We start from the raw sequence: 27,180 nt of genomic DNA on the forward strand, positions 1-27,180 counted from the left end.
AAACAAAAAAGAGCCCTTACTGGTTTGACTCAGTGGTTAGAGCATTCTCCCACAGAACAATGAGTCGCGGGTTTGATACCATCAAGGGCACATATCTCGGTTGCAGTTCATCCCTGGCCCTGGTCAAGGTCATGCAGGAGGCAACCAGTCAATGTGTCTCTCTCACCTCAATGTTTCTCTCTCTCCCCCCCTCGCTCCCCCTCTATCTGAAGATAAATAGAAAAAGATCGAGTGAGAATTATAAAAGCAACAACAATACCCCAGACAATGAAACATTAACTTGGGAGAATGGAAATCTGTCCCCCACCTCCCCAGCTTTCTCTAGACAGACATTTTATAACCGGGCACAAGACAGAAAATGGGAAACAATCACACCTAGAAAACAGGCAAATCGCAAAGGTCTGTGGGCAAACATCCCATTTTAAGGGCTCAACTACCCTTGGGGTGGCTAAGTGAATGACATGTCAGTGCTGCTGCTGTCCCTAGTCTTGAGTCATCCCTATTCACGCACAGAACGTGCTTGAAATCCACGCGTGGTAAGGATCAAAGAACTCCCACGGCACGTGGGGCCCGTGGGACCATCCCCAGCCTGGGTGGGGACAGTCAGCGGAGCGGGCCGGCGTGAGGGGCATTATTCTCCAGGCAGCCAAGAATGCAGCGAGGGCCCCACCCCACAATGCCTGTCTCAGGAAGTGAGGACCGAGTGATGGGACCCCTGCCACACACTTGCCCTTCTGTTTCTAGTCCAATCCCCTCAGAGGAAGAAATCGAGACATTCAGAGAAGAAGGGATTTGATCAAAGCCACACGGGTCCCATGATCCCCAGTCCTGTTTCTTGTCGGCAGTCCCAGCCACAGCCAGATCAAACGTCTCTCCTTCATTCGTCTCGATTTCGGGGAGCGGGCTGTGAAAAGGGCAGCCTGTAATGAGGTAATGGAGGTCCCCATCTGATTTCCCTTCCTCTGACAAGGCCGTGGGGAATACAGACAGGCAGGGCCTGCGGAGCATGTAAGCCATTTTCCAAAGGTCGTTAGGTGATTTCTGGAACTCGGTCTCAGAAAAACAGTGCCTTTGGTGGCTAACCAAAGAAACACAAATTGAAATGTGCAGAATTCACCAGGAGTAGCAGGTGAAATGCCTGCCGTTTAGCCCTTCCCTGTTTTGGGGGATGCTACTGGAAACTGTCGAGGTTCAGAAATGCAGTTCTGGGACCAGAACCCACACGGCTCTCTCTATTGTGACCCCAGAGTGGGGAATGCTGTAGAGCCGTCCTTAACGTCATGAGACTGTGTGGCTGGGTCACCTGCTGGAATGAGACCTTTGGATAGCTTCCTCCCTTCCGTTTCTTCGTCTACACAGGTGTTTTCTGACCGGATTTTCTCCAACTGAATTCTCAATGCCTGGAGAAGAAAAGCCAGTTCTCCAGGGAATTCTCTCCCTAATCAAGCCCAAGGCCGTGTATGTGGAAGGCTCTTTCCTGTTGACAGCAGCGAGCAAAAATGTATTTTCTTCTCCCGCCATTCCCTACACCAGCTTTTCTCTTCCTTAGACCAGGGGTTGGCGAACGGTGGCCATGGGCCAAATTAGACCTCTGCCTGTTTTGTAAGTAAACTTCTAGGGACACAGCAGGCATGTTAATTACTCATTGTCTGTGGCTGCTATTGTGTTACAATGGTAGAACTCAGTGGTGGCAACTCAGATCCCGTGGCCTGCAAAGCTGAAAATGGTACTGTCTTCCCCTTACAGAGAAGCCGAGCGCCTTCTTCTAGACCACTAGTGAAAATGAATCTTGGAGCACACAGTCTAGTGATTTTCTCCACATATTAAAAGGGGATCTTTTGATAACTTCTTGGCCGGATTTAAAGGGAGGCATCTCACCCTCACCAGTGTGGCTCAGTGGTTGAGCGTTGACCCATGGACCAAGAGGTCACTGGTTTGATTCCTGGTCAGAGCACATGCCCAGGTTGTGGGCCTGATCCCCAGTGGGGGGCGTGCAGGAGGTGGCCAATTGATGTTCTCTCTCATCGATGTTTCTATCTCTCTCTCCCTCTCCCTTCCCCTCTCTTTAAAATCAATAACAAAGAAAAAAATTTAAAAATAAATAAGAGGAGGCATCTCTTGCACAGATGCCACTGTATACAGAGACTGGTCTAACAAGCACAGGTTTAAGAAGAAGGACAAAGAAAGAGAAGCCCACAGTCAATCCCACACACAAGGCATAGTAAAAGGTGTAATTACCTCCTATTGTTACCTATTACTCTTCTTCAATGAGCAGAATGAAGTTGGCATTTAGAAGGACCAGAAAAATACCTTAGAGATTAAAGGGGGATCCACTACAAGGTGGGAAGGCAAGAAGTCTCTAGGACACTTGGGAATGAGTTCAAGTTCAATGGCACTTGACTGAATATGGTATTGGCAGAAGGGATACAATAATCTGTAGGAAGTCATAGCACACACAGAAAGTTTCGGAACTCTGCCAATAGCCCATGCCCAATGTTCACAAATTGGAAAAAGAGCAAATTCCAAAATCTTCCCATTAGAAAGTCAAATCTTTTAACTCTGGCAGGATCATTTAAAAAAACAGCAAACACCCCAATGGAAAAATGCACAAATATTATCAGTTGACAGTTTTAAGAAATATAAATAAACATGGTGAAAAAAACATATGGCAAACTTTGCTGGTAATTAAACAGAAACAAGTAACGAAATAGCAATGAGATGCTATGTTTTGTCTACTGGAACAGCACACGTTTGCAGAGATAACACGTTTGCAGAAATAAGGCTGGAGAGAATCCGGGCCATCCTATCCCGATGGGAATGCAAGATGGTGCAGACTTTTTGCTGGGCACCGAGGCAATATTGTAAGCTTTACATTGTGTACAGCATGCAACCAGCAACTCCACTTTTAGGAATTTAGTCTAAGGAAATAACTATGAATACAGATGTTCATCCCAGCATTATTAACATCAATAGAAAGTTGATAAAATCTGAATGAATAGCTGTAACACTTTGCTTACAAATACTTATACTATAGAATATCTTCAGCCATTAAAGTAGCATTTAAAACAAGTTTATAAAACAGAGGAATATCAGTCACATAAACAAAATGTTTATGTGTGTATTAGTATATATGTAAATACATAATGTACATATTATGAATATGTGTGTACTATTGCATTTATAATTATAATAGCTGGACATTGTATTAAATGTTTTCTTATTAGATCTTGGCAACTCAATAAAACAAGCAAGAATAATGATAATGATAAGCATAGCTAATATTTATTGAGAACATCTTTAATGCTAGGCACTTTGCCAACCACCTTATATGGATTATAGCATTAAATCCTGACACAATTATATGAGGTAGGCACTATTATTAATGTCATTTTATAAAGAAGAAAAAGAAGTCATAAAAACTTGTCCAAGGTTGCATAGAAAGTGCATGATACAATCAGGATTTGAGTGCACAAAGCAAATCACTGAAGAGTCTGTCCTCTTAACCACTATACCATACTCTTCAGGTACTATCATTTCATCCTGGGATAAATGGAAGCATAAAGGGATGGATAGACGAAAAGATTAATTGGTGGATACATGGAAGGATGGATCAATAAATGGATGGATAGAGGGTGGATAAATGATCGAATGGATGCATGTAAGGATGGATAGATGGATGAATGGATGGAAGGATGGATAGATGGAAGGGTAGGCAAAAGTCTGGGTGGAAAGATAAATAAATAGTCAGGAAAAAATGCAGAAAAGTACTTATTTCTTAGTGGTTCTTTTATGATTTTATTTCCTTCTTTGTACCTTTTCAGGAATAATCGAAGTTTCTGCAATGCATTGCTTCTGTAACCAAATCACAGACATAAATTTTATATTAAAATGAATTAGAATGCAAAGCAAAAAACAGTGCTCAAAATGTTATGGTCTTTGTATTAGTCTCTTACAAAAGGGTGATTTAGTTCTACATTGAGCAAGAGCCGAACAATATCCCCCTTCTCCTGCTATATATAGCCCCAGAAGAAAAATTCCAACACACAGCCAAAACACAAAGCCACCTCCTGAATATCACCCAAGAATCTGCGGCTAAGTCCAGCCAACCAAAAGAAAATGTGCAAATGGGATTTTCTCCCAAAGGAGAACGCTTTAGTCTAAAGCCACAGTTGGCTAGGAAAATAAGGATGTGAAGAAACATCGGGTTGTTTTCACAGCTTCGACTTCATGGTGTAAGTTTATAATTGGAGGAGAAACAGTACGGCTCCTGAAGTTGTCCAAGGACTTTAATCCCGAAATTGGACAAGGCTGGAGAATCTAAGAAAACAAAATGGCTGAAGGCTTGTTGGCTGAGAAAAACTTGGAAATGCTTTTTGGGTCTGAGCTGCCTCCAGTCCAACTGCACGAGAGGGGAATGGGGGCAATCTGAACTTAAATGAAACACGTTTATTTCTGTGATGACATTTGTGAGCCGACGTTCTACTGGTGTTAATTTCAGGTGAGTCGAACGCCAGGAGGGACATGGGAAAGAGACTCCCCCTGACACCTCTCACTTCTCCTCTCTCCCTCGGCTCCCCCGGTGCCACGTAATGTGGCTCCAAGGACTTGAAAATTAGAAGCACCAGGCTGCTGCTATTCACTAAACATCTTGCCTTGTCTGCTTCATCAGACAGCGGAGGGAGCCTCATTTTGTTACCTGTCAAGAGGAGCTGAATCCAGGTCTCTCTCCTACCACCCCCGTCCCAGGGAGCCTCTGTTTCTCAACAGCACGCCTCTGCTGGCTGCCAAACCCATCCGGTGCCCGCAAATTTCCTTTCCCCGGGAGCAGAGGTCCTTAAAGTGCTCTCTTCTCTAACGTTCTGTCAACTGCTAGACTCTTTCTGCGTGATGTTGAAAAGAGGGGAAGAAAAGAAACTTAGCATGAGTGCATGCATGATTTCAATCCACGATGTTTGTATTTATTCATTTCACACTTCAGAGATACTTGACTATTGGCCAGACACTGTTTCTAAGAGTTTTCTTTATAGTAATTTTTTTAAATTTTTTTCTTTATTCATTTTAGAGAGCGAGGAAGGGAGAGGGAGAGAGAGATAGAAACAACAATGAGAGAGAACATCGATTGGCCATCTTCTGCATGCCCCCCACTGGGGATTAGGCCCATAACTTGGGCATGTGCCCTGACCAGGAATTGAACTGGTGACACCTTGGTGCATGGGTTGATGCTCAACCACTGAGCCACACTGGCCAGGCTCTTTATAGTCATTTTTAATACACCCCTCTAAAAAATAAATCAAGTGGGTATTATAATTATGTATATTTTTTAGATGAGGAAACTGAGGCAGCAGGAGGTTAAATAATTTGCCCAAGATCACACGGTAGCCCTGGCCAGTTTGGCATAGCAGTTAGAGCGTCAGCCCACTGACCAGCAAATCCTGGGTTCGGTTCCCGCTAAGGAACCGAAGTTTGTCACTGCAGTTTGTCACTGGCCCGGTTGGAGTCATGTGGCTGGCAACCAGTCGATGTGTCTCTCTCACATCGATGTTTCTCTCTCTCTCTTCCCCCCTCTCTCCCTCCTGCTCTATCTGAAGATAAATGCAAAATGTCCTTGGGTGAGGATTATAGAAAAAAAAAAAAGATCACACGGTAAATTGAAAAGTCAAGATTGGGACTCAAGCAGTTGGGTGCCAACAGTGAGTTCTTTAGCCACATGCTGTGTCCACTAAGCACTGACACTGTCCCAGACACAGAGCGAGGACCACAGATGTGGTGATGACCAAGATGATCTGCATGACGGACATGCCTCTCCTCTGCTCCTACTGACCACACAGTGAGTATTAGAGGCTGCACTCTCCTGGGCCTGCATGCGTGTAATTCTCACCGTAGCTCTCCGGGAAAGAGTGGATTTATAAACCCCTCATACAGATGAGGAACTAAAATTCAGACCACATGTCATGTCCAAGAGGTGATGGGAAGATGCCCAGTATTTAAACTGACAGGTGGCAAAGCGTGGGCTTGGTATCAGTGATTCTCAGTGTGGTCCCCTCTCACCTGCATCAGAATCACCTGGGAGGGTTCACAAAAGTACAGATTCCCGGTTCCTCCCCCACAGTCATACTCCATCTAAACCACTGGGCATAAGGCCTGGCAACTTGCATTTTTCACAGCACCCCTCCCTCTCCCCCCGGTGATTCTGAGAGTCACTCGAGTCTGAGAACGTCACCTGCACGGGACTGCTTGCTCTTTTCCCTGTTACTGAATACAGTGGAGGTAGTAGGATGGTGATGATGATGATAATTAATACGAAATAACCTAGGAAGGAGTTCCCATACTCGGATCACGAGTAGATAGCGCCTGTTTGATTTCTCGTAGCTGCTATGTAGGTCGTATTTCTACCACGAAACGGGCATGCCTGTGAAGGGCTCTCATTTCTTATTCCTTCTCTTATACTTTCTAGATTTAATGGTGTGAAACCGCATTGTCATAGCCTCAGGTGATGGCATTCTATAAAATCCTATCTTCGACCCATAGACGGCGGTAATAAAATCCAGATAATTGAAATTAGTGAACTCTCTCCTACAACAGATCACTTCAGACCTCCACACATTAGAGTCAGGGTCTGGGATTTATTGAATCATCGAATTAGAGGGGTAGGCTTATACCTGCTTCCTTCATTTAAATAGTTCCATTAAAAATCAAAATATTATTTTCCTCCTAATATTCCAAGAGAGAGAGCATATGATTTATATCAGAGAAAGTAAACAGGGGGGAAAAATGGCTCAGTAAAAATCCTACTAAAAGTATAAATACATGATTAAGGTGGCTAAAATGGGGGACATTTTAATAATAGTGTCACCAATAAAAAAGACTAGATTTTTGTATGTCCTTTCCATTTGTATTTTTTCAAAAAGGAAGGAAGCAAAGAAGTAAGGGGGGTGTACATGAGGGAGGGAAGGAAGGAAGAGGGAAGAAGGGAAGGAGGGAGGAAAGAAGGGAAAAAAGGAAGAGGAAACAAAGCCAAAGGAAATAAAGATCATCCTTAGTCCCTCTACACATTTTTTCCCAGCATGTTCAAGAAGTGAGAGAGCGCCCTGGCCAGTCTGGCTCAGCGGTTAGAGTATCAGCCCGCGCGGACCAGAGAATCCCGGGTTTGGTTCCCGCTAAGGGCACGTACCTCGGTTGCAGTTTGTCCCCGGCCCTGGTTGGGTCGTGCGGGTGGCAGCCACTCGATGTGTTCCTTTCACATCGATGTTTCTCTCTCTCTCTGTTCCTCTCTCTCCCTCCCACTCTACCTGAACAAAAAATGGAAAAAATGTCCTTGGGTGAGGATAAAAAAAAAGTCAAAGAAGAAAGCAGATGCTGCCTATAACCCAACCACCCAGAAATAACCTCGGCCACTATTTTGACACACTGTTTTCTAGCCTCCTCTAGCCTTGTAATGTATAGAATGTTATTTTCGTAAAGAAAATGCCAACACACCCATCCAGAAGGTCTAGGTGGAAAACCACGTACTCTGGGATGACATTCCGTAACCCAGTTTCCACCGAAGTCAGTGCCCCCTAGGATAAAACGCAAGTTACATAATAATGCAATGTAATGTTGAAACCGAAATAACAAAGTGTTGTTCTATTCATATCCTCCAGCTATTGGCTCGTGTTGCCTGCTCTTCTCACCAGGAGCACAGCTACCGCCCACTTCTCTCTGGTCCACGGCATGGGGAAGAGGAAGGTGATCTACAGGCAGGGGACTTTTTGTCTGTAGCAAAACGATACACTGTGTTCCCATAGCTCAGCCACCCCTGTGTCTGACGGAGGGGTAGAGGCTCAAAACGCTCTCTGATCATTTCTTTCTTTGCGAGTAGTTAATCACTTTTACTGCCTTTAATCTCCACAAGCAGAGAACAGGCACCCTTGGTGTGCCCGTCTTACAGACTAGATAAACGAGATTCACAGAAGTTAGGCAACGGCTGAGTGGCAGAGCCTGGCCGGACCCAGCATCTCAGACTGGCTGCGCCTCCTCCCCAGGAGGGCTCCCGACAACAGGTGGCGCCACCGGTGAAGAGAGACACGGGACACGGAGGGCAATGAGCTGATCTCCAAGGCGTGGAGTTCAGTATAGGAAATGCACGTTGTTCTCTTTTACTTTCAAAAATAAACGTTGTGTTAAGGAAACAGTTTCTATGCTGACCCTTTATGTACCGTTAGGCTACCAAAAACGTGAGCTACGTAACTGGAGCCCCTCTCATAAATAAGCCTGATAGCAATGTTGAGGAAGTACCAGGGGCGTATATTGTTGTAGGCTTTTTAAAAACAAACACTGCATTTACTATCTAGTTGGTTTTACAAATGCATTGTGTTGCATTCTGTTCTTTTTTTACTTCACATTCGATCATGACATTTTTCCATGTCTCTAAATATTTATCATGGCTATGCAACACTCAGTCCTATGGACGTACCAGAATTTATATAATTTTTCCATGAGTTGTTTATGAATTGTCCCTCTTTTAAATTGTGCTCCAAGCATCATACTCATGCATAAAAACATACATTTATTTTAATTCTGAAAGTTTTTAATATAGACTGGGTCTATCGAATACGCTATCAAATGTGGTCAAATAGAACAATGCAAACCTATAAAAGAGAATGAATTGTTCTTAGGTGACTTTATAACTCAATCATCATTAGACATTGATTAAATAAGATTCCTCTTCTGAGAACTGACTCTCTCAACTTCATATTTGATATTCCCGGGGAGCTCGGTTTGCATAGGGACCAAAAGGAGCAAGAAAAAGACTGTGTCCTCACAAGGGATGCTTTGTAAATATTTCCCAAAGCACCCAGCCCCTCCTTTTTCTGGTGCAAGGATCATCTGAAACAGCTTAACACACCTAAAATGCCACATGCTCCACCAAAGCAAGAATCAATTTCCAAGTTCAAGTACCTGAGCTGGATTCTGTCTTCACTCTCTCAACTTTGAATGAATGGAGCAAGAAAATGATGTTTCGGACTCAGCATTCTATTTATTACATTCCGTCAGAAAACGCTAGTCTATTTTCACTTCATTAAAAAGTTAAAATGATGGTATTCTTTTTCTGCTCAGAAAAAAATCTTTTTTTTTTTTTTTTTTGGTTTTACACACTAAAAGGTATTTGGTTTATAATACTTTAAATTTTTGGTTCTTTATTGATATCAGAGAGAGAGAGGGATAGAAACATCGATGAGAGAGAACATCCATTGGCCACCTCCTGCATGCCCCCGATTGGGGATCGAGCCCACAACCTGGACATGTGCCCTGATGGGGAATTGAACTGGCGACCTCTTGGTGCATGGGTCGATGCTCAACCATGGAGCCACACCAGCTCGGCTGCTTTATAATACCTTAAAGACTTTTATTCACTAGACAAAGCTGAAGACTCACTCATACCTAAAGTCATACAAAATAGATGCCTAAGAAGACACACACACATAATCATACCTTAAGGACACCCGAAAGATAGAAATTGGGTTGGTTACAGATTTTTCAAGAATTTAAAACATAGCAAATATTGCTATAGAAAGTAGGGGTGGATACAGGGTGGTGCTCAGAAGAGGTGGGAGCTGGGGAAAAAAGGGGGGTGCAGGGGCCATAAACCAGCTGCTTAGCTGTAACACCGCAGGGGAGAAGTGGGTGGCCTCCCTCCTTCCCACCATGGTGTCAGGTAACAACACTGGGACTGTGGGTGTCTGTCTCCAAGGGCAGCCGTGTAATGGAAGCTGTCTCTGTGGGTACCAGATGGCTTTGTTTTCTTCTTGAGTGTAGTGAATGCCTTCACTCACCTGTCAGATTTCCCCTCAGTGAAGGGTTTATTTTCCCAGCCTTGGGGAACAGCCTTAAGTTGTCAGCCCTCTAAGGAACTGCCTTGGCTAAAGACCATCTTCTCCCCTCAGGTCATGTTCCTTTCCCACTGCCCACATCCTGGGACAAATCATCATTGACCTATAAAGGCCGGGCTCCCTTGCGCTAACTCAGGACCACTCTTAAGGGCCATCCTGGTTTCAGAGTTCCTGGGGGGTTGGCTGAGCTTTTGGGGAGTCTGCGTCAGAACCCAGCTTTATCTCCACTCAAAGCTGCTTCCTTTCCCCCACTTCCATGGGTATGACCCCAAAGCATTCCCTAACTAACTTCCTGCACACCAATCTCCATCTCATAGTCAACTTTCCGGAGACTCAAACCCACGTCATCATCCAAAATGCAGGCTTGGGCCCATGCAAGGGGGCCCAGGCATGCCATCGAAAGCCTCCTCAGACCCAAACGTGTTCACACAGGTCTTGGATAAGCCCAGTCATTGAGTCACTTTGACCATGTGACTTTTTCAAACATCTCACACAAGAACAGAGAAAAACAACAGCAACACGAAAACACTGAGAATGGAAATAAGGGCAAGTACCCATTGCACGGGAAAAAACTAACACAGGAACATCTTCCCCAAAGAGGCCCCAGGCATCAGAACACAGCAGGAAGTCTTCAAAAATGCTCTCAGAGCCTCGGCCTCATTGGATTCTCATGGCTCCAGGAGCTGGGCGTTATTCCGCTTGCTCTGTTCCACGGACGAGGAAACTGAGGCTCAGGGTGTGAACTCCCTCACTCGAGAACAAGACTTGAATCCGAACCTTCTGAAGAATATCATCACACAGGCAGAGTCGACCTGAATATCAATATTAGTATTGAAGGGCTGATCAACTTGTAAAAAATAGCATTGTATTGATACATAATAGAGAAATTGTTAATGCATAATTACAAGATGCTTTTCACCGCGGCGAGCATGACAAGCTTGCTAATAGGCAGAGCTGGCCATTGATTTGGGCTATTAGAATAGCAGCTGGCCTCCTTCAATCAACCGAGCAAGCGTTACCCATAACAAGGATGGACCTGGAAAAGGTCCAAAAACACGGCAATTTTCTACTTTCCATTTCCCTAAATTCATCATCAAAATAACAGAGCAAATGCTCCCATTCAAACCACTTTTCCATAGGCTCAGGCTGAACCCCACGAAGGCCCTTGGCAGACAAAGCATTCAGTATCCACTTTAGTACCATCGATACACGGAGCAGTCAACCCGGCCCCGTGCTATGTAAATGCAACGGCAACCATTTTAATAATAAACTAAAAACATTCGGACCACTCAGCCAGGTACTCGCGCCGAGAGCCCGTTGACGGGGTAATCGCGTGGGTAGCAGAAGCAGAGCGAGTCCCATTGCAAAGTGGGAAATCCATGGAGCGACACAAAGAGGCTGGACCACATCGACCAGCACAGGCCATTTACTCACAGCTCACGGTGAGGTTTGGGAACCCATCATCACGTTACATTAATTGATCCAAGTAGCTGCCAATGACTGAGCAGGGGCTGTGTGTCAGCCTCAGACTGACCATAAGCATCTCACTGAATCCTTGCCTCTTAGCAGGAACGGAAACTCAGAGACGTGAAGTCATTTCCCCCAGGTCACAGAGCTAGTAAGGGTTAGAGCGCGCATTCAAATCTAGGTGTTGATCTGCCAGAGAGACTGAAAACCAGAGCTGGGGGTGGTGACGACCATGGGCCCAGCTGCTAAGCTTCAGACAGCACTGGATCCTCTCCCTGGAACAGGATCGAGCTGGTGGGAGCCGACTAAGAACGGGAGGAATCCGCCGGAAGTATCGATCATGGGGTGCAGCTGGTGTCCTGACTATGGGGTGGGAGGGAACTGTGTCAGTGAATGGGGGAACCTGAGAAGACAGAAAGCCCTGTGCGGCCTCCAAGAAGTTAGGCGGCTCATATAACACTGTTTGCGGCCTTGTAAATGGCTCAGGCAAGTCAGACCTGACCTACTTTTAGATGCCTCAATCTTAGATACTCAGGCAACACCTCTCAGGGCGTAAATATTAAAGATGGAGCCTTGGCGCTTGGCAGTGGGAAAGAGAAAAAGATTATGATTTTTGTGCTCAATTCACCAATAACTTCCTAGAAGTTCGGAGATTCCCTGAAGGCTGCACATCTCCCTGAATGCCGGGAGCCAGCACTGATGTCTCTCCCTCCGCTCAAGTTGCCCGAGTCCTCGAGAACACGTTCAGACAGACAGAGCCCGGCCCACAGGAGGGTCTAGGAATTGCCTCTGTTCTCAATTCCTGGGCGGCTATAGCAGGGCTCCTAGCCTTCTGGTGAACCCGAGTTTGTGCGCCACGGGGACCGTCTTTGGGAATTCAGCTGTGAGCTTTGCTTCTCAGGCTCCCTAACTTGACCTCCCCCATCTTTTGCCGGAGGCAGCCGTTGCCTTAGGGAGGATTAGGGTGTTGAATCAGGGATGCAGAGAGAGTGAAAGATTCAATATTCCGCCTAAAGACTTGAGTGAGACAAACACCTTGAAAGCCAGGCTTCGCTGAGAGAGAAGAAGGCTTTCTAACTTGCAAAAAACTTAACCATGAATGTGGTAGCGCTAACTCGGGATGTCATGGAGGAGAGAGAGGGTCTCCCCTACCCCGAGACCTTTCTAACCGGAGTGAAGAAGACAGGGATGCTGCTAGACAAGGAGACAAGATGGAAAGGTTCCCTGCATCTCAGAAGGTCTGGCTTTACTCGGGAAACTCTATAACCATTATGCTACAGAGCTTTGAAGGAAAGTGCATATAATTCCAAGCACTCCATCTCATTTCCTGTGAGCTCAGCAGAATTATGTCTATGTATTTCCACCTTGCCCTCTCTGCTAGAAGAGGCGCCAGATTTGCGTCTCTGAGGCTCAGATCCCCCCTGGTGCCCAGGAGAGAGTGGAGAGCATTTTGCATGATGGAAGCACAAGACATTTCTAAAATGCGGATGAGGTGAAGGTGCACAAAGTCCGAGGCTTAGGGAGGATTGAATAAGCAATTTCTAGACTGGGAATAAGTTAGATCCTGAGGTGTGGCTGTAGACTTTCTGGAACACCCACTGTGCCTTTTCACACTTTTTTATTTGTCTGTTTCTTTCGTTTTGTTTTGTTCATCCTCACCCGAGGATATTTTTACTTTGATTTTTAGATAGAGTGGAAGAGGTAGGGGAGGAGAGAGAGAGAGATTGATTTGCTGCTCCACTTATTTATGTATTCATCGGCCGATCCTTGTATGTGCCCAGACCCGGGATCAAACTCGCAACATTGGCGTTGAGCTACCAGGCCAGGGCTTGGGTGTGTGTTCACTTTCTCTTTCTATGAATGATGTTTCTCACTTATCAAAATTATATTTTGACTTTTTTTTTTAAACAAAAGCATCCATCTGCAATTCATGGAAACGAAACAAAATAAAACCCAAACGGGTCTTTTGCTGTAGAATGTTTGAAAAGCACCGTCCCGACTCCCCCTGGGTCTCCTCCCACTGCGGAGACGCTGGACACTGCTTAGTTTCTGCTCTTCGCCAGGCCTTGGGATTCCCCTCTGCGGATGAACCTGAGCTACAGGCTTCCTTCCTTCACATCTCTTCGTGTCAAGTCTCGAGATGGCGAGGATTTTTCAGGTAAAGTCACTCCATTGTAATCGTAGCCGACAAAATCCTTTATAAGGGGGAACACCCAACCGCTCCTTGGGTGTACGAACAGGCTACGCCCATGGCACACATCAAACATGTACACGACGAGAGCACAGCGTTGAATGGGGCTCTTCCAAAAGCCCAACGGGCAACGTTGTGCAGGAAACGATTTTTATGCACCTCTTTGTCTTAGGGCCTCACTCACTCTACAACTGCCTTGACCTTGCTCCAAAGTAACAAAACACTTGGAGGCTTAATGGGCGCTGCAATGTACCCAACGCTCCGCCGTCCCTCTTGAATAGGGACAAGGGCCTGGTCCTCGCCATGCTCTCCATGGCCCTGTGCGCAGGGGGAATGACCTCTAGACCACCTCTCCACAGGCCTCCACCTGACGATCCCGGTGCTCCCTCATTTTACTCCTCCCTCTCGTCATCTTGTTCCTTCTGCAGTGCCTAGAATTTGATGCTGACGCCCTTCTCCAGCCTGACGGACCCTCCCCTCCCCCTCACTTTTTGTTTTCAATTCAGCAAACCTCCTTCCACTGACAAATGCGGTGCTCGCCACGTTCCTTGGAGGTTTTGACTCATAGCTTGAACTGTTTTCAAGCCCTAAGTATTTCTTTCATGTTATTCAAAATCAGTGTTTCCTCATTTGGAATTTCCCCTGCCCCCAGTGGAATTTAATGTATACACATGAAAGTGCAAAAGGATTTTAGCTAAATATAGATCTCCTGGGAGGTCTCTGGAATCAGCTGACACACACACAGCTCGGAGGGACCTGGATGGCTGACAACTGATTTGGCTTCGGGTGGGAATAGAATAGGCTGGTGCCGCAGTTGGCCACTTTTCAGGGGTGGCCTGTCAACACATCATTTACCAAGTTGCTCACCAGTAGAAGCGGGGTTGTGGGGGTGGCTGGGCCACTGCCATACTCTGCTGCCCGCTCCCCCCCCCCGCCCCGAGCAGCTGGGACCCGCAGAGGCCAACTGCATGCCGCAGCCAGATTGAGGACTGTGGCTTTGCAAAGGAACGCTCTCCCAAGGAGTGCAGCCTGCAATCCTGAAATCCGGGAGGATCCGCACACCCAAACTGTCTGCATAACTCACTGGGCAGCAAAACCCGACCTGAACTAATGTGATGGCAGGTGAGGTCCTTAGGTATCCTACTTCGAGTAAATATGCACGTTTTGCAGCAGAAATGCCTGTTTTGGGACAGGACGCTGCCCCGGACCCCCGGTGGGGTTGTGCAATAGAAGACATGTGCAGTTGATCAGCGTCCCGAATGCTGAGGCACGTAAACACATCTGGAGCTGAGGTCGGAACACTCATGTCTCAAATACTTTTCAGGGAGGCTCCTTTTAACATTTAGCCCAACGAGACCGAACATAAGGGGAGAGTATGTGCATGGATGTGGGGGGAGGGGGCACGTGCCTGTAAAGCATGCAAATGCCCCGAAGGAAGACTTAGAGGGAACAGGGAATGCATGAGTTCTAGTTCAGAGATGCCACGCATGTTGAATTTCTCTGCGCCACCTTTGGTAGACAACAGCACCGCCCACTCCGACAGCAGCATTCTGTAGACCTTCCCCTCCTGAGCCTTCTCTGTCAAATGACAAAGTCAACCAACCTTTAAATACAGCTTGCCTGTGGCAGGCGGTGTCCGAACACTTCTTCGTTAATCCTCAAAATGTTAGCTCCATACTGCAGATGGGAAGACTGAGGAGCGGAGAGGCTGAGTACCTGGATCCCATTTCAGATGATGAGGCAAAAGCAGTCCAACTCAGGGTCCACACCAGCAGCCCCGGGAGGCCCTCGGCGACACCCCAGTCTGTTCTCAAAGGAAAGGGCAGGGCTGCTGGTGTGGGAAGAAAGTGGGTAAAGCATTTCCTGTGGGGACAGCACAGGAGTCAGGAGACCAGAGCACATTTGCACCATTGACACTTCTTTCGAGAACTTGGACCCTTTCATCAACGTTTATGCCCGCACCTATAGAATGGCATTTATAATCCTACGCACAGGGCAGTTGATTTGATTACAAGGATAAAATGGCATCCCCTTTTCTGGACCACAGTAACTCCAAGTGAAAAACCTGTTCTCATCTTACTACCCGCTGCTTCTGCCTACATGTTTCCCGGCCCACTCGGCCCCTGGCTGATTCCTCCTGGTAATTCAGGTCTCACTTCGCGGGGAGGGCTTCTTGGGCCACCATTTCTATAGCAGCTCTCCGGAAATCTCTATCGTAACCTTGTCTGAGGTCCCGCATGGCACTGGCCATCGGCTTCCACGTACCATTTTCCTGGCTTCTTCAGTGTTTATTTCTATCATGCTGGTCTCTCTCTCCACAAGAATATGCCCAGCCAGTGTGGCTCACTGATGGAGCATCGACTCATGCACCAAGAAGTCGCTGGTTCGATTCCCAGTCAGGACACATGCCTAGGTTGTGGGCCTGATCCCCAGTGGGGGGCATGCAGGAGGTGGCCAATCGATGTTCTCTCCCATCAATGTTTCTATCTCTCTCTCTCTCTCTCCCTTCTTCTCTAAAATCAATAAAAGAAAGAAAGAAAAAAAACAACAACAACAGAATAAAAGTTCCAGCACAGAAGGCATCTTTTGTTTCTGGTTCAAAATGGCATGCCGTGTGCCTAGTACAGTGCCTGCCACAAGGTGGGCGATGGTTCTGGGTTTCTTCGATAACTGACTAAACACAGGACAGGGACTCCATGTGCGTCATTTCCTGTTCTCGCTCCCGTTCCCACCTCCACGAGGAAAAGGTCAATTTGGTCAAACACAGAAAGTGCTTGCAGATATTTTGACTGGCGGGTGTTTGTACCTCTTGCCCTTGTGCTTTCAAGCCAACAAAAGTTTCCAAGAACATGCAGGTGGAGGGACCGACCGAGGCCACAGCAGTTATTAGAACGTGTGTGGATTTGAGCTGTTGAAGGATGGGCTCTTCCTCCCTCTCAAATGATGCCAAGGCGCTTAGTCCCTCCTCATTTGGGTTTCAATGCCTTACTCATTAAGCAGCTCAAGGCATGTGCTTCTGATACCTTAAATCAGGAGATACATCTGTAACACCCAGGTGTTCCTATACAGCATTCCCTTACCCACGGGGGACACGCCTCAAGACCCCCGTGGATGCCTGAAACAGCAGAGGGTACTGAACCCTCTATACCGGGGCAAAAGTAGCTTTTCCCGTTGTTCGCATGAAGATAATGCCATAATTCATCAACCATAACACAAGGATAAACCGTTTGCCATACAAACAACTGGAAACCTACTTTTGCCCCACCTTGGATAGTATGCTTTCCCCTGCCCTATACATGACATACATTCACTTTTTGGCTTCTCTTCGGCGTATCTGAAATGCCAGCATCACTGCTCTTGCACTTGGGGCCACTGCGGAGTGAAGAAGGATGACTTGAACACAGCACTGTGATACCGAGACAGCAGATCGGATGCTCGAGAGGGCGGCCGAGTGACTGATGGGCAGGGAGTGTGCACGGTGGTGGCGACGCCGGACAAGGAATGACTCCCGTCCCTGGCTGGACGGAGCAGGACAGCTCGCGAGCTCACCCCGCCACTCGGAGTGGCACGCGATTGAAAACTTACAAATGGTTTACTTGTGGGATGGTACATTTACTACTTTCAGACCGCGGTTGACTACGGGTCACAGACACTGAAGACAGCAGAACTACAGATAAGAAGGGGACTGTTGTATTCTTAATCCCTTGAAGGAAAGCAGAGATCAAAGAGTCATGGGAGTACCGACACTCAACAGGTCGCTGAGCGAGGCCATATGGCAGCACTTAGAATGTGACAGTCTTAATGAGGCAATCTGCTCACCAGACTCACCCGCGAGAAACCTGGCGTGACGGCTGTCCATGTCCCCTGCCACCGAAGGGACATTTCCATCTGCCTGCGTGCTAGGTTCGAAAACTCCGCACGCACGGAGCAGCCTGCGGTCATAAGCTGCTAGTTCTGGAAGGGGGCTTAGCGAGAGCGGAAGACACCTCAGGTGGAGTCTCTTTCCTGCAGAGAACAGCCCCTCTGCTTCCCCAGGCCTGGCCAAAGGGGAGGACAAAGCTTCTAGGACTCCGGGATCGGTTCATAGACACGGGACCCAAGCTGGACCGAGACAGCAAACCATGAGATGTTTGCTGGAACACTTGGGAAAGGATGCTCTGGGTGGTTAAGCTGGAGGAATGAAAGGTTGGATCTGCTGGTGGCCGTCCATCCTGGTGGAACTCCTCTGGGAGGGAGGGGTCCATCGCAATGGAAAGCAGAGCTGAGGGATGAGCGGATGTTGATGACATCACTAGAGCATCTAGATTCAGGTGTTCCTAGAGCCAGCTCAGATCTTATATACAGATGAACATTTGAATCTCAGGACAAGTTATTGAGGTTGTTGTCTTTATAACATAAAAAAAATTTTTCTTTTCATTATTGATTTTAGAGACAGAGGAAGGGAGAAGGAGAGAGAGAGATGGAAACATCAATGAGAGAAAATATCAATTGGCCGCCTCCTGCACGCCCCCCACTGGGGATTGGGCCCACACCCTGGGCATATGTCCTGGCTGGGAATCAAACCGGCGACCTCTTGGTGCATGGATTGACGCTCACCCACTGAACCACACTGGCTGGGCTGTCTTTACAACATTTGTTTTCAAAATGAGGAAATGAAGCATAGCAAACCCTCCTCACCCCCAACTTGCCCAAGACACTTAGCAGATAACAGGCTGGCCTTAGATTTGCATCCAGGTCGCCTGCCTCTGGGGTCTATGTCCTGGATGCCAATACTCCAGAAGTTACACATTTTTTAAAGTAAAATTCTCAATATTAACAACAAATTCCTTTCATTCAACACTCCAGACTCCTACATCGAGCAGCCAAACAGTACACATCTGTGGGGCAAGTTTAGTCCAAGTGTCAACAGTCTGACTTCTCTGTTTATTCGTTTCTTCCACTCTCCTGATAAGAAAACTCACGGCTAGAGAGCTCCACCTACCTCTGCCTCCCTTATCCCCAGCCCTCCCTGCCAGCTCATGTCCCCAGTCTTCAAAGTGAGCTGGGGACCCAAGTCCGAGGGGAGGATCTCTAGCCTTTGATGACGTCTCCCCAGCTTGCCATGGGTTCTTCTCATTCTGCAGTCACTTCATTATACCACTTTACGTTGAGGCAATGAGGTAGTTAGTATAATTTATTTATGGGAATCCTAGTCAATTTCCCTACCTGAGAGTAAATAAAAGTTAGTAGTGTGATGTACAAGCAGAAGATGGGATGGAAACTATCATTTATTTTTTAATCACTAAAGCAGAGAACAAAAACAGAAGAACTTAGGAAGTTCTTAAAGATAAAGAATATAGACGGACAAGTGCCAGAGTCAACCTGAACTCAGCAAACAGGCATTACCCCACCTGCCACGTTGGAAAGTTCATTCATTTATTACCCTCCAGATGAAATCTTTCCAGCAGGGTCAAAAGGGCCTTTGTTTTGACATTTAATTCACTGGCGATATATTTCCTGAGTTAGGATGCAAAACACCTCTCACATTGCTTTTTCATTAATTGCTTTCATTTTTCAAGTCCCCTGTGTGATTTATAGTCAATTAAAAACACCTCCAGAAGCCCTGACTCATGTATGTTAAGTACAAATATGATTAATGCAACAGGATGCACTCCATGGATGACCCGCCGCTAACCAAGGTCAGTGTCAAGGTGGGATGACCAAGCGGTGCCGTGATGGAAAGAGCTCGTGGGGAGGGTGCAGAGCCAGGCACGCAGGGTCAGGAACAGTAAGGCTGGGTCCAGCCAAAACAAGAAAAAAGAGGTACTTTTCCTATATGCTTCTATGTTACACAGGAAGAATGAACTTGGCTATGGGCAGAACACATAAAATGCAGTCCAACGTTCTCTATCTCACCCAGGCTGATAAACTTGGCTGAGAAAGTTAGGTTACAGATTTCCTTAATATGTTACCACCAACACAACAAAAACTGTAAGACATTAAACTCTGATAAAAGCCAGGGCAGTGAAATCCTGGGTTCAAATCTCGACATCACCCATATGAGTGGTACGACCTTGAGTAAACTGTTTCACCTGGCCCAGCCTCAGTATCCTCAACCTGTAAAATGGGCACATGAGAGGTTTTCCCCCTAATAACTGTAATGAGGTTCCAGGGGGCCCTCCACACTTAGCCAACAGCAGCTGTGGAGGCCACTGTGGTCACAAAGGTCAGCACTGGGGGTGCCTTTGAAAAATCCCAACATTTGTTGCTAATTTTTACACACTTGTGATAGTTTCTAAAAATGCCCCTCCTTCTTTCTATCGGCAAAGGCACATACTCCTTCATGAGGAAATCTTAGTTATCCCTGCCTCGCCATGAAAACGAACATATTGAAACTTCGGAAGAATTATCAGAAAAATCAAAAACAAAAAAAGGAACAGTAACCAAATGCCTTAGATCAGCGATTTCCCACCGAAATGAGGCAAATAGGACATTTTGGTGCACTTTCTACAAAGCATAATGGACTCATATTAAAGGACTACCTTCTCTTCTGCCATTAGTCCTCGCTCCTGTTTTGTTCAGTTTTTGGTGCCAAATGAGCTTTTAAAAGAAAATTGTGGCCAAAGTAAATGGAGGTATTCATCTTATTTATTTGCTTGCTTTTTTTTTTTTTTTTTTCATATCCAGACATAAGATAATGTTTTAAAATGCAGTCTTACCAGTCCGAGATTAAAAAAAGAAAAATCTACTGGTCCATGAAATTCAAATCCTAGAATCACTCCTTCATATGTTCCTTCATCTCCTCCGGTGCTTAATGCCCACAATTTATCTTCTGAACAGCAAGGTTTATATGGCCACTATGCGAAATTGAACCTATCTAAGGTCTATGAATAACAACAACGATAATTATAACAACGCTAGCAATAATGACAGTAATAATAATAGCAGCTTCCATTTTCTCATAGCTGTGCCCTAAGCGCTTTCCCATCAATTACTGCATCCACTCTAGAAGTAGGGACTGTCATTACCCTTCTTAGAGAGGACATCATTCACACGTGGAGGATTCAAATAACTCACTCATGGCCACACAGCTGACAAGTGACTATGTCATATGTTGAAACCCTAGTCAATGTGAGTTTAAAACTATGTGATCTTCCTGGCCGGTGGGGCTCAGTGGCAGAGCGCCGACCCACGCACCAAGAGGTCACCAGTTTGATTCCCAGTCAGGGCACATGCCCAGGTTGTGGGCCCGATCCCCAATGGGGTGCATGCAGGAGGCAGCCAATCAGTGTTCTCGCTCATCAATGTTTCTATCCCTCTCTCCCTCTCCTTCCTCTCTCTCTAAAATCAATAAAGAAAAATTTTTTTAAAAAAAACAACAACTATGTGATCTTAATCACAATATTATAACCATCGGGAGGATGCCGCTGGAGTCCATCCTTAGGAGAACCTCTGGCAGGTGAGGCCCCTCCCCTGGCTGTTGCTAAGAGGGACCAGGTGGAACATGCCCCGATTAGGCAGGAAGGAGGGAGTCACAGGTGCAGGAGCCTGCTCTCCTGCTTGAACGTCATCTTCTGTCCCATGTAGGCCGAGTGACTCTGACGTGGCTGCCTCCTGTGTGGTCTATTCTGTCTTTTTGGGAGCCTCTTTGGGACTTGGGGCCACTGCTTTTGTAGGATCTGTGCGGAGACTATGAGCACACACTAAACAAGAGTTTGCCTATTTCCCAGCCGTATTCACAGTGAGGCTGGTTATCTGCCTGGGAGGGGCTATAGAGTAAAGCAGAAATGATACCTGTCCCTTGGGAGCTAAGGTGGTGAACATGTGGGGTGCTTGCCCCGTACTCTTTGTTGTCCCCCTGGCTGCCAGCATGGTGACATCAGAGTGACTGGAAGGCACAAGATAACAGGACCAAGCTGGACGTAGGCTGGTCCCTCTCGCTTTGCTCGGAGAGCAGCCAGTTGGAGGAGGGCTACCCAGGGGAGCAGTCCAACCTGCATCCCCAGGCCCTGAGTGAAAACGTAAACTTCTACTGTTAGGTCACCGGGGTTGTTTGAGACAAGCCTAATCTGACAATGTGGTTTCTTTATTAAGTGTAAATACTTATAACTTTGCATTTTAGGTGAACTCCGGGGTGGCGATTTCTCTCTTGTCTGTGTGGTCCAAGAGGAGTGATCCATGAGGGACGAACAGGGTGGAAGAAAAGTGCTGACCAGATAGTGGCTGGGTGGCCAGTGGGGGTCCTTCCACTGGTGGTTGGAGATGCCTCCCATTTATAGAGGTGAGAGGTCCCGAGTGTGGTTTCCCAGTGGACGCAGGGATCACAGGCCCCTCTGTCATGCAGGAGCTCTGTCTGGGCGGACAGGGACGGAGCAGAAGGCTCTGTTCTGCACTTTTGCCTGACACAAGATAGTCAGGGCTTGTCACTCGGTCTTTTTCCATATCTGTTGGGCAGCTGGCCAGTTTTCCAGGCTGGCTCATCTTTTGGAGCCTGGGTATCAGCTGAGAGGCTACAACTAGGGTTGCTATCCAAGTCCATGGTGCCAAGACGGTGACCACACCAACCACTGGAAGGTCATTCTGGGTGTCGAAGGTTGCCAGGGACTCCCGCCACCCACCCCTCACAGATTCCTCCCTGAAACCAAAGACCTTGAATGGGTGTCTCCTTCATGAGTTTTTGCCTTCTAAGCTCTCTTCCTCTTCTTTCCTGTACTTCTCATCAAAGATGGGAATAAACATCTACCTCTTCCCAGATCACCTTTCAAGACTGAGATGAAGCCAGGAAAGGTTGGTCCAAGTTCGCACGAGTTGGGGTCTTGGCATCACACAGTGAGAGATGCCATGAACCCCCCGCCCCCGGCAACGTGCGAAGAAATAGTGGGATACCATGTTTCCATCCCAGCAGCTCGCTGAAAAATGGCCTTTTAAAGACGAAAGCGAGTCTAGTTCGTGGGAAGGAGAGTAGAATAAAGAGTTACTGGGATGTGAAGAAAATGAAAGTCTTCAGAACAACTGAGGGAAAGATGTATCGAAGGGAACAGTGAATAAAATATTAGGGAAATAAAAGGAGTGGAGGTGACCATTAGTCACAGTTAAAGTGGAAAAAGATAAGTCATTGAGAATCGAGGAGAGAGATGAAAAAGGATGAAAGGAAATACGACTGTCTGAACAAAGGCAGCAGGGAGTCGTGGGCAGAATAAGCATGCTCTGTAACCTGGCTAAAAGCTGGACGGAGAATTGGTTTAATATGAGTCTGGGGTATGGGCAAATATACTACGTGTGTCGGGCAAGGAAACAACGCTTTCAGACAACTTTATAGAGGAGTGGAAAGGGTAGGCATCCACTGATTGATTATGCTGTGCTGACGCCTTCTGCTAGACGAGAATTCGGTGCTTGGAAAGCGAAGCTCTGCACTATGGCGCAGATCACGGGAAAATGGAAAGAAGCGAGATTGACACACGCTCAAGATCACGCGAGGAACCTGGTTTCTTTTAACATCGGTGATGACCTAGAACATCAGAGTGTGTTGATACATCACTAAAACATCCCTCACTGTTTCCTGGATCTCAGCATTCAACCTCAAATAGCTACGTATGTTAACACTTTCTGGTCTTGTCCGATACTTTCCTGTTTTCACCCAGATGCCAGCTTGGTGTCAATAGTGTCCATTCTGAGCACACTCACTCCTCACCGGTTTCTTCGTTAATCACAATTTTCAGAGACAGAAGGGTCTTGTGCTGAATGATAGGAAATGCATGAAAGAAACTAAGAATGAGAGAGAAAAGAGGGCCCAGCCAGTGTGGCTCAGTGGTTGAGCATCAGCTCATGCACCAAGAGGTTGCCGGTTCGATTCCAGGTCAGAGCACACGCCCAGGGTGTGGGCAAGATCCCCAGTGGGGGTCGTGCAGGAGGCGGCCAATTGATGTTCTCTTTTATCAATGTTTCTATCTCTCTCCCCCTCTCCCTTCCTCTCTCTAAAATCAATAAAGAGAGAGAGAGAGAGAGAGAGAGAGAGAGAGGAGAGAGAGACTCTTAAAATGTTGGTTGGTTAGAAAAAAGTCCTTTCAATATTTTGAGTTTTTTATTTCTTCTTGCAAGTGAAATAGAGCAATACATTGCGCTACGGCTTCTGGAAATCCAGATTTTCCACACAATATTCAATAAACCTCCTCTAATATATAAAAACTGTCTTCTTCATTTAGGTACAATTACATTTATTCACAGGGGTCTATACCCATAATAACCTGTGTCCGTTGCTTTGAGATGAACTCAGAAGTACATAACTAGATCTGTTCTCTGTATTTTTTTCACCCCAGTAATAGATATGGACCTACCGTTTTACTAAGATTTTGCTGATCCAACAATTCACACACAAATTCACATATAAAATTGAAAATATTCTCAATTCCCATACCACTGACTTTTTCTGAAGGCGCTATCATTGATAATCAACTCAGTTCTATTTACCATTTCCTAGCTTACACAGAACCAACAACCATAACCCACTTAATTACTTAGGGGTTTGAAGACACTACACACACACACACACACACACACACACAACTGTGATATTGGAATGTACGGTATAGTCTACTTTAAATTAAAAAGATCCCCCAAAGTATGATTGTTTCCGGCTTCTCAACAGTGAATTAAAAGCTGTTTGGTGTAGCAAAGATTACAGAAGCAATCACATTTATGGGCCTGCTTTGCATACCGATGCTATTAATTTCCATACTCAAGGTGGCTTCACATGTCCATGCATGTTAATAGAGATACCATTTGCGATAATCACTGGGAAAAAAAAAAGTGAGAGAGAGAGAGAAAGAGAAAGAGACAGATGAGAGGAAAGCCAGAAGAAATGGTTCTTGTAAACTAAGTTTCATTTGAAATATATTGATTCTGATTAATAGCAGAATCAAAAGACAAATGAGGGTTTCTGATGTCCTGACCCAGGAGTCACACTCAGGGATCAAATTAATATGAAATCACATATTGGAATTCACTTATTGTGCCAGTCCTGCCCCTTGTCATTACAGACTCTAATTACTGAAATGATTTCATTGGCATAATTGCATCAAGAGGTGCCAGGGCTTCACCTTGGACAGCTCCCTTGATGCTCAACATTGCATCTTTATTATTGTCCTCCTTTCAACTCTTAAAATACGTCCCGGCCTCACAGAACAATCTAATCAGGCAGGCTGGTGTTTAAACAAACTTTTCTTTAAACATGCCAGCCACACAGCACAGGAAGGCAAGACTGTGTCTAGCCTCGGAGGCAAACCTCAGGCCATAAGGGCAAATGTACAATTATCTTCCCTGAAGGGACCTCAGAACATCTGACCAAAGTCCACCACTGTTTTCATGTCCTTTGTTCCCCAATGTGGAAGAATAGTGCTCAAAAGCCTACGATTAAATAGTTATTAATCTACCACCAGTGTTACATTCTACTGTGCTAAAAGTAGGTTTGTTGTGCGTTTAGCAATGTGTTCTATGCCCCCATAAAGATTACACAGTATAATATCAGCATTAATAACAGGAAGAGATTATAACCACAGGTCTGAGCATATTTTAAGGAAATTAACTAGAATTTGGAATTTGAGTATAATCCACAAATAGCCAGCAGAGGTTTTGACTCTTTCTGAATGCCATCTTATTAGCCTTAAGAATTATAATACTAAGCGAAATAAGCCAGCCAGAGAAAGGCAAATACCATATGATCTCACTTATACGTGGAATCTAATGAACACAATAAACCGACGAACAAAATAGAATCAGAGCCATGGATGATACACGGCACAGACTGACGTGTGTCAGAGGGGAGGTGGGTGGGGTGGATGTGCTGAAAGGAGGTGAAAAGAAGAGTCAAAGAACATATATGCATAGATCATGGGCACAGACAGTAATGAAGGTGGTGAGGGCCAGAGGGACGGGAGGGTGCGGCCTGGGGGGAGGGAGGCAAAGGGGGGAGGGAATGGGAACATCTGTAATAATATCAACAATAAAAATAAAAACAAATTAAAAAAAAAAAAAAGAATACGAGTTCTGAATTCCTATGCCTAGAAGTCCCCAGAAGCCAACATTCTGCTCTCACCATTATTTTGATCTGATGCTATGAATGACCAACCACAGACAGAACAGTGGACCACGGGAGGGCCATCGTTTTACTCTCAGGGATCTGCCCAGGCAAAATGAATTCCATTTCCTTTGCACAGAATAGCACTCACAGTAGAAGGCAGCGGTGCCCTTTTCTGGGAGGGGTTGGAAAACACCAGGGACAAAATATTAAAAAGAGATACACATCACTCTGTGCGCCTCTAAGCTGGCCCTAAATCAAGACCTTCCACTCTGGATCAAGCAGAATGAGAACAAGGAGCAGGAAACACTTAGTTGAAGGAATACCACATCCTGAGACATATCCACAGACACTGGTGACTTTAAATATGAGACTAGGCCAAACACATCGAGTGACATCGCTTACAGTTTAGAATCGCCTGGTCCTCGATGAATTCCACGGGCTGGTCGATGTGGAACACTTTCTGCTGAAATCCAGGAGCGCAGTCCAAGTCTTCCGCGGAGGTGAGCGGCAGGACCTGAGAACACCGAAGCCATCAATGTGTTAACAGCAGCACATGTGTTGGGCCTGCTAACTTGCACCAACTCTGTGACTTTTAGGAAGGAGCTGAGGATTATCATTTCATTTCCCAAATGAAGAGGCGAGTGGATCCTTCTCCTGTGGTTGCCAACGCTTTTGCTTTGGCAACGATGTTTGGAAAACGTGTCAACGGGAACAGCCGTGGCTGTTTCCATTCAGATGCAGGTAAAGGAACCACTTTGTCAGGTCCTTACACCTGCCCTGTGTGGAATTGCATTGCAAAAGCTGTCAGTTTCCTACGATGCCCAAGCTAAAACCAACTCCACTGTCATCGATGCTAGGAGCATTGGCATCTATAAAGAGGAGGGAAACAGAACTATCCCACTGGTAGTTTCTTCTAAAAGCCCTCCAGGCCCCACCGGACCGTCCCAGTCCGACAGGGTGGCCACCAGCCACACACATCTACGGAGCCCTTACGATGCGGCTGGGCTGACGCTGTCAGTATAAAATACATGCTGGATTTTGAAGACTGAATCCCAGAAACAAAAGTAAAGTAAAACATCAACTTAATAACTTCCACATGGATTACACATTGAAATGATAACATTTTACAGAGTAGATGAAATATGATGAAAATTAATTTCACCGCTTCCCTTTCACTTTTGTAAAGTTGGCGATTAGAACGTTTAAAATGAACAATTGCTCCCAAAGCCTCCGCTTTGCCTTTGCAAGTCCCTGGGATATTTCACCGGGGGGTCGGAGATTTAGGATATACATTTTGGAACATCAGAGTGTATAGCACACCCTGGATGAGGGTAATTTGGTGCGGAAAGAAATAGTTGTAGGTTTAGTGGGCAAAGACTGTCAGTCCAATGAAGACAAGGATTACCGAGCATCTACCACATATACTAGCACAGAGAAGATGCTCCATATATTGCAATAATGACTGCTAATGGTTTTCACCCCTAATTGCATGGCCAGCACTGTGCTAAATTTGTTAGATGCATCATCTCCTTTAATCTCCACAATCACCCTGCGATACGAGTTTATTGTAAGAAGCCTTTTTACAGACAAGGAGCCTG

The 27,180-nt window shown here is 46.0% G+C and overlaps 1 protein-coding gene across 1 annotated transcript in view; it reads right to left on the reverse strand.

The window, feature by feature from the left end:
* Positions 1 to 26,612, reverse strand: part of CDH13 (cadherin 13) — an 840,526-nt gene extending 813,914 nt beyond the window's left edge. The window contains exons 1-3 of the mRNA XM_036275129.1: positions 26,576 to 26,612; positions 26,399 to 26,451; positions 25,985 to 26,096 (exon numbers count right to left, since the gene is read on the reverse strand). Of these exons, the coding sequence (XP_036131022.1) occupies positions 25,985 to 26,096; positions 26,399 to 26,451; positions 26,576 to 26,612 (202 nt within the window). The remainder of the gene's footprint in view (positions 1 to 25,984; positions 26,097 to 26,398; positions 26,452 to 26,575) is intronic.
* Positions 26,613 to 27,180: the final 568 nt, after the last annotated feature.

Source organism: Molossus molossus, unplaced genomic scaffold (genome assembly GCF_014108415.1).
Source record: "Molossus molossus isolate mMolMol1 unplaced genomic scaffold, mMolMol1.p scaffold_m16_p_21, whole genome shotgun sequence".
NCBI classification, from domain to species: Eukaryota; Metazoa; Chordata; class Mammalia; order Chiroptera; family Molossidae; genus Molossus; species Molossus molossus.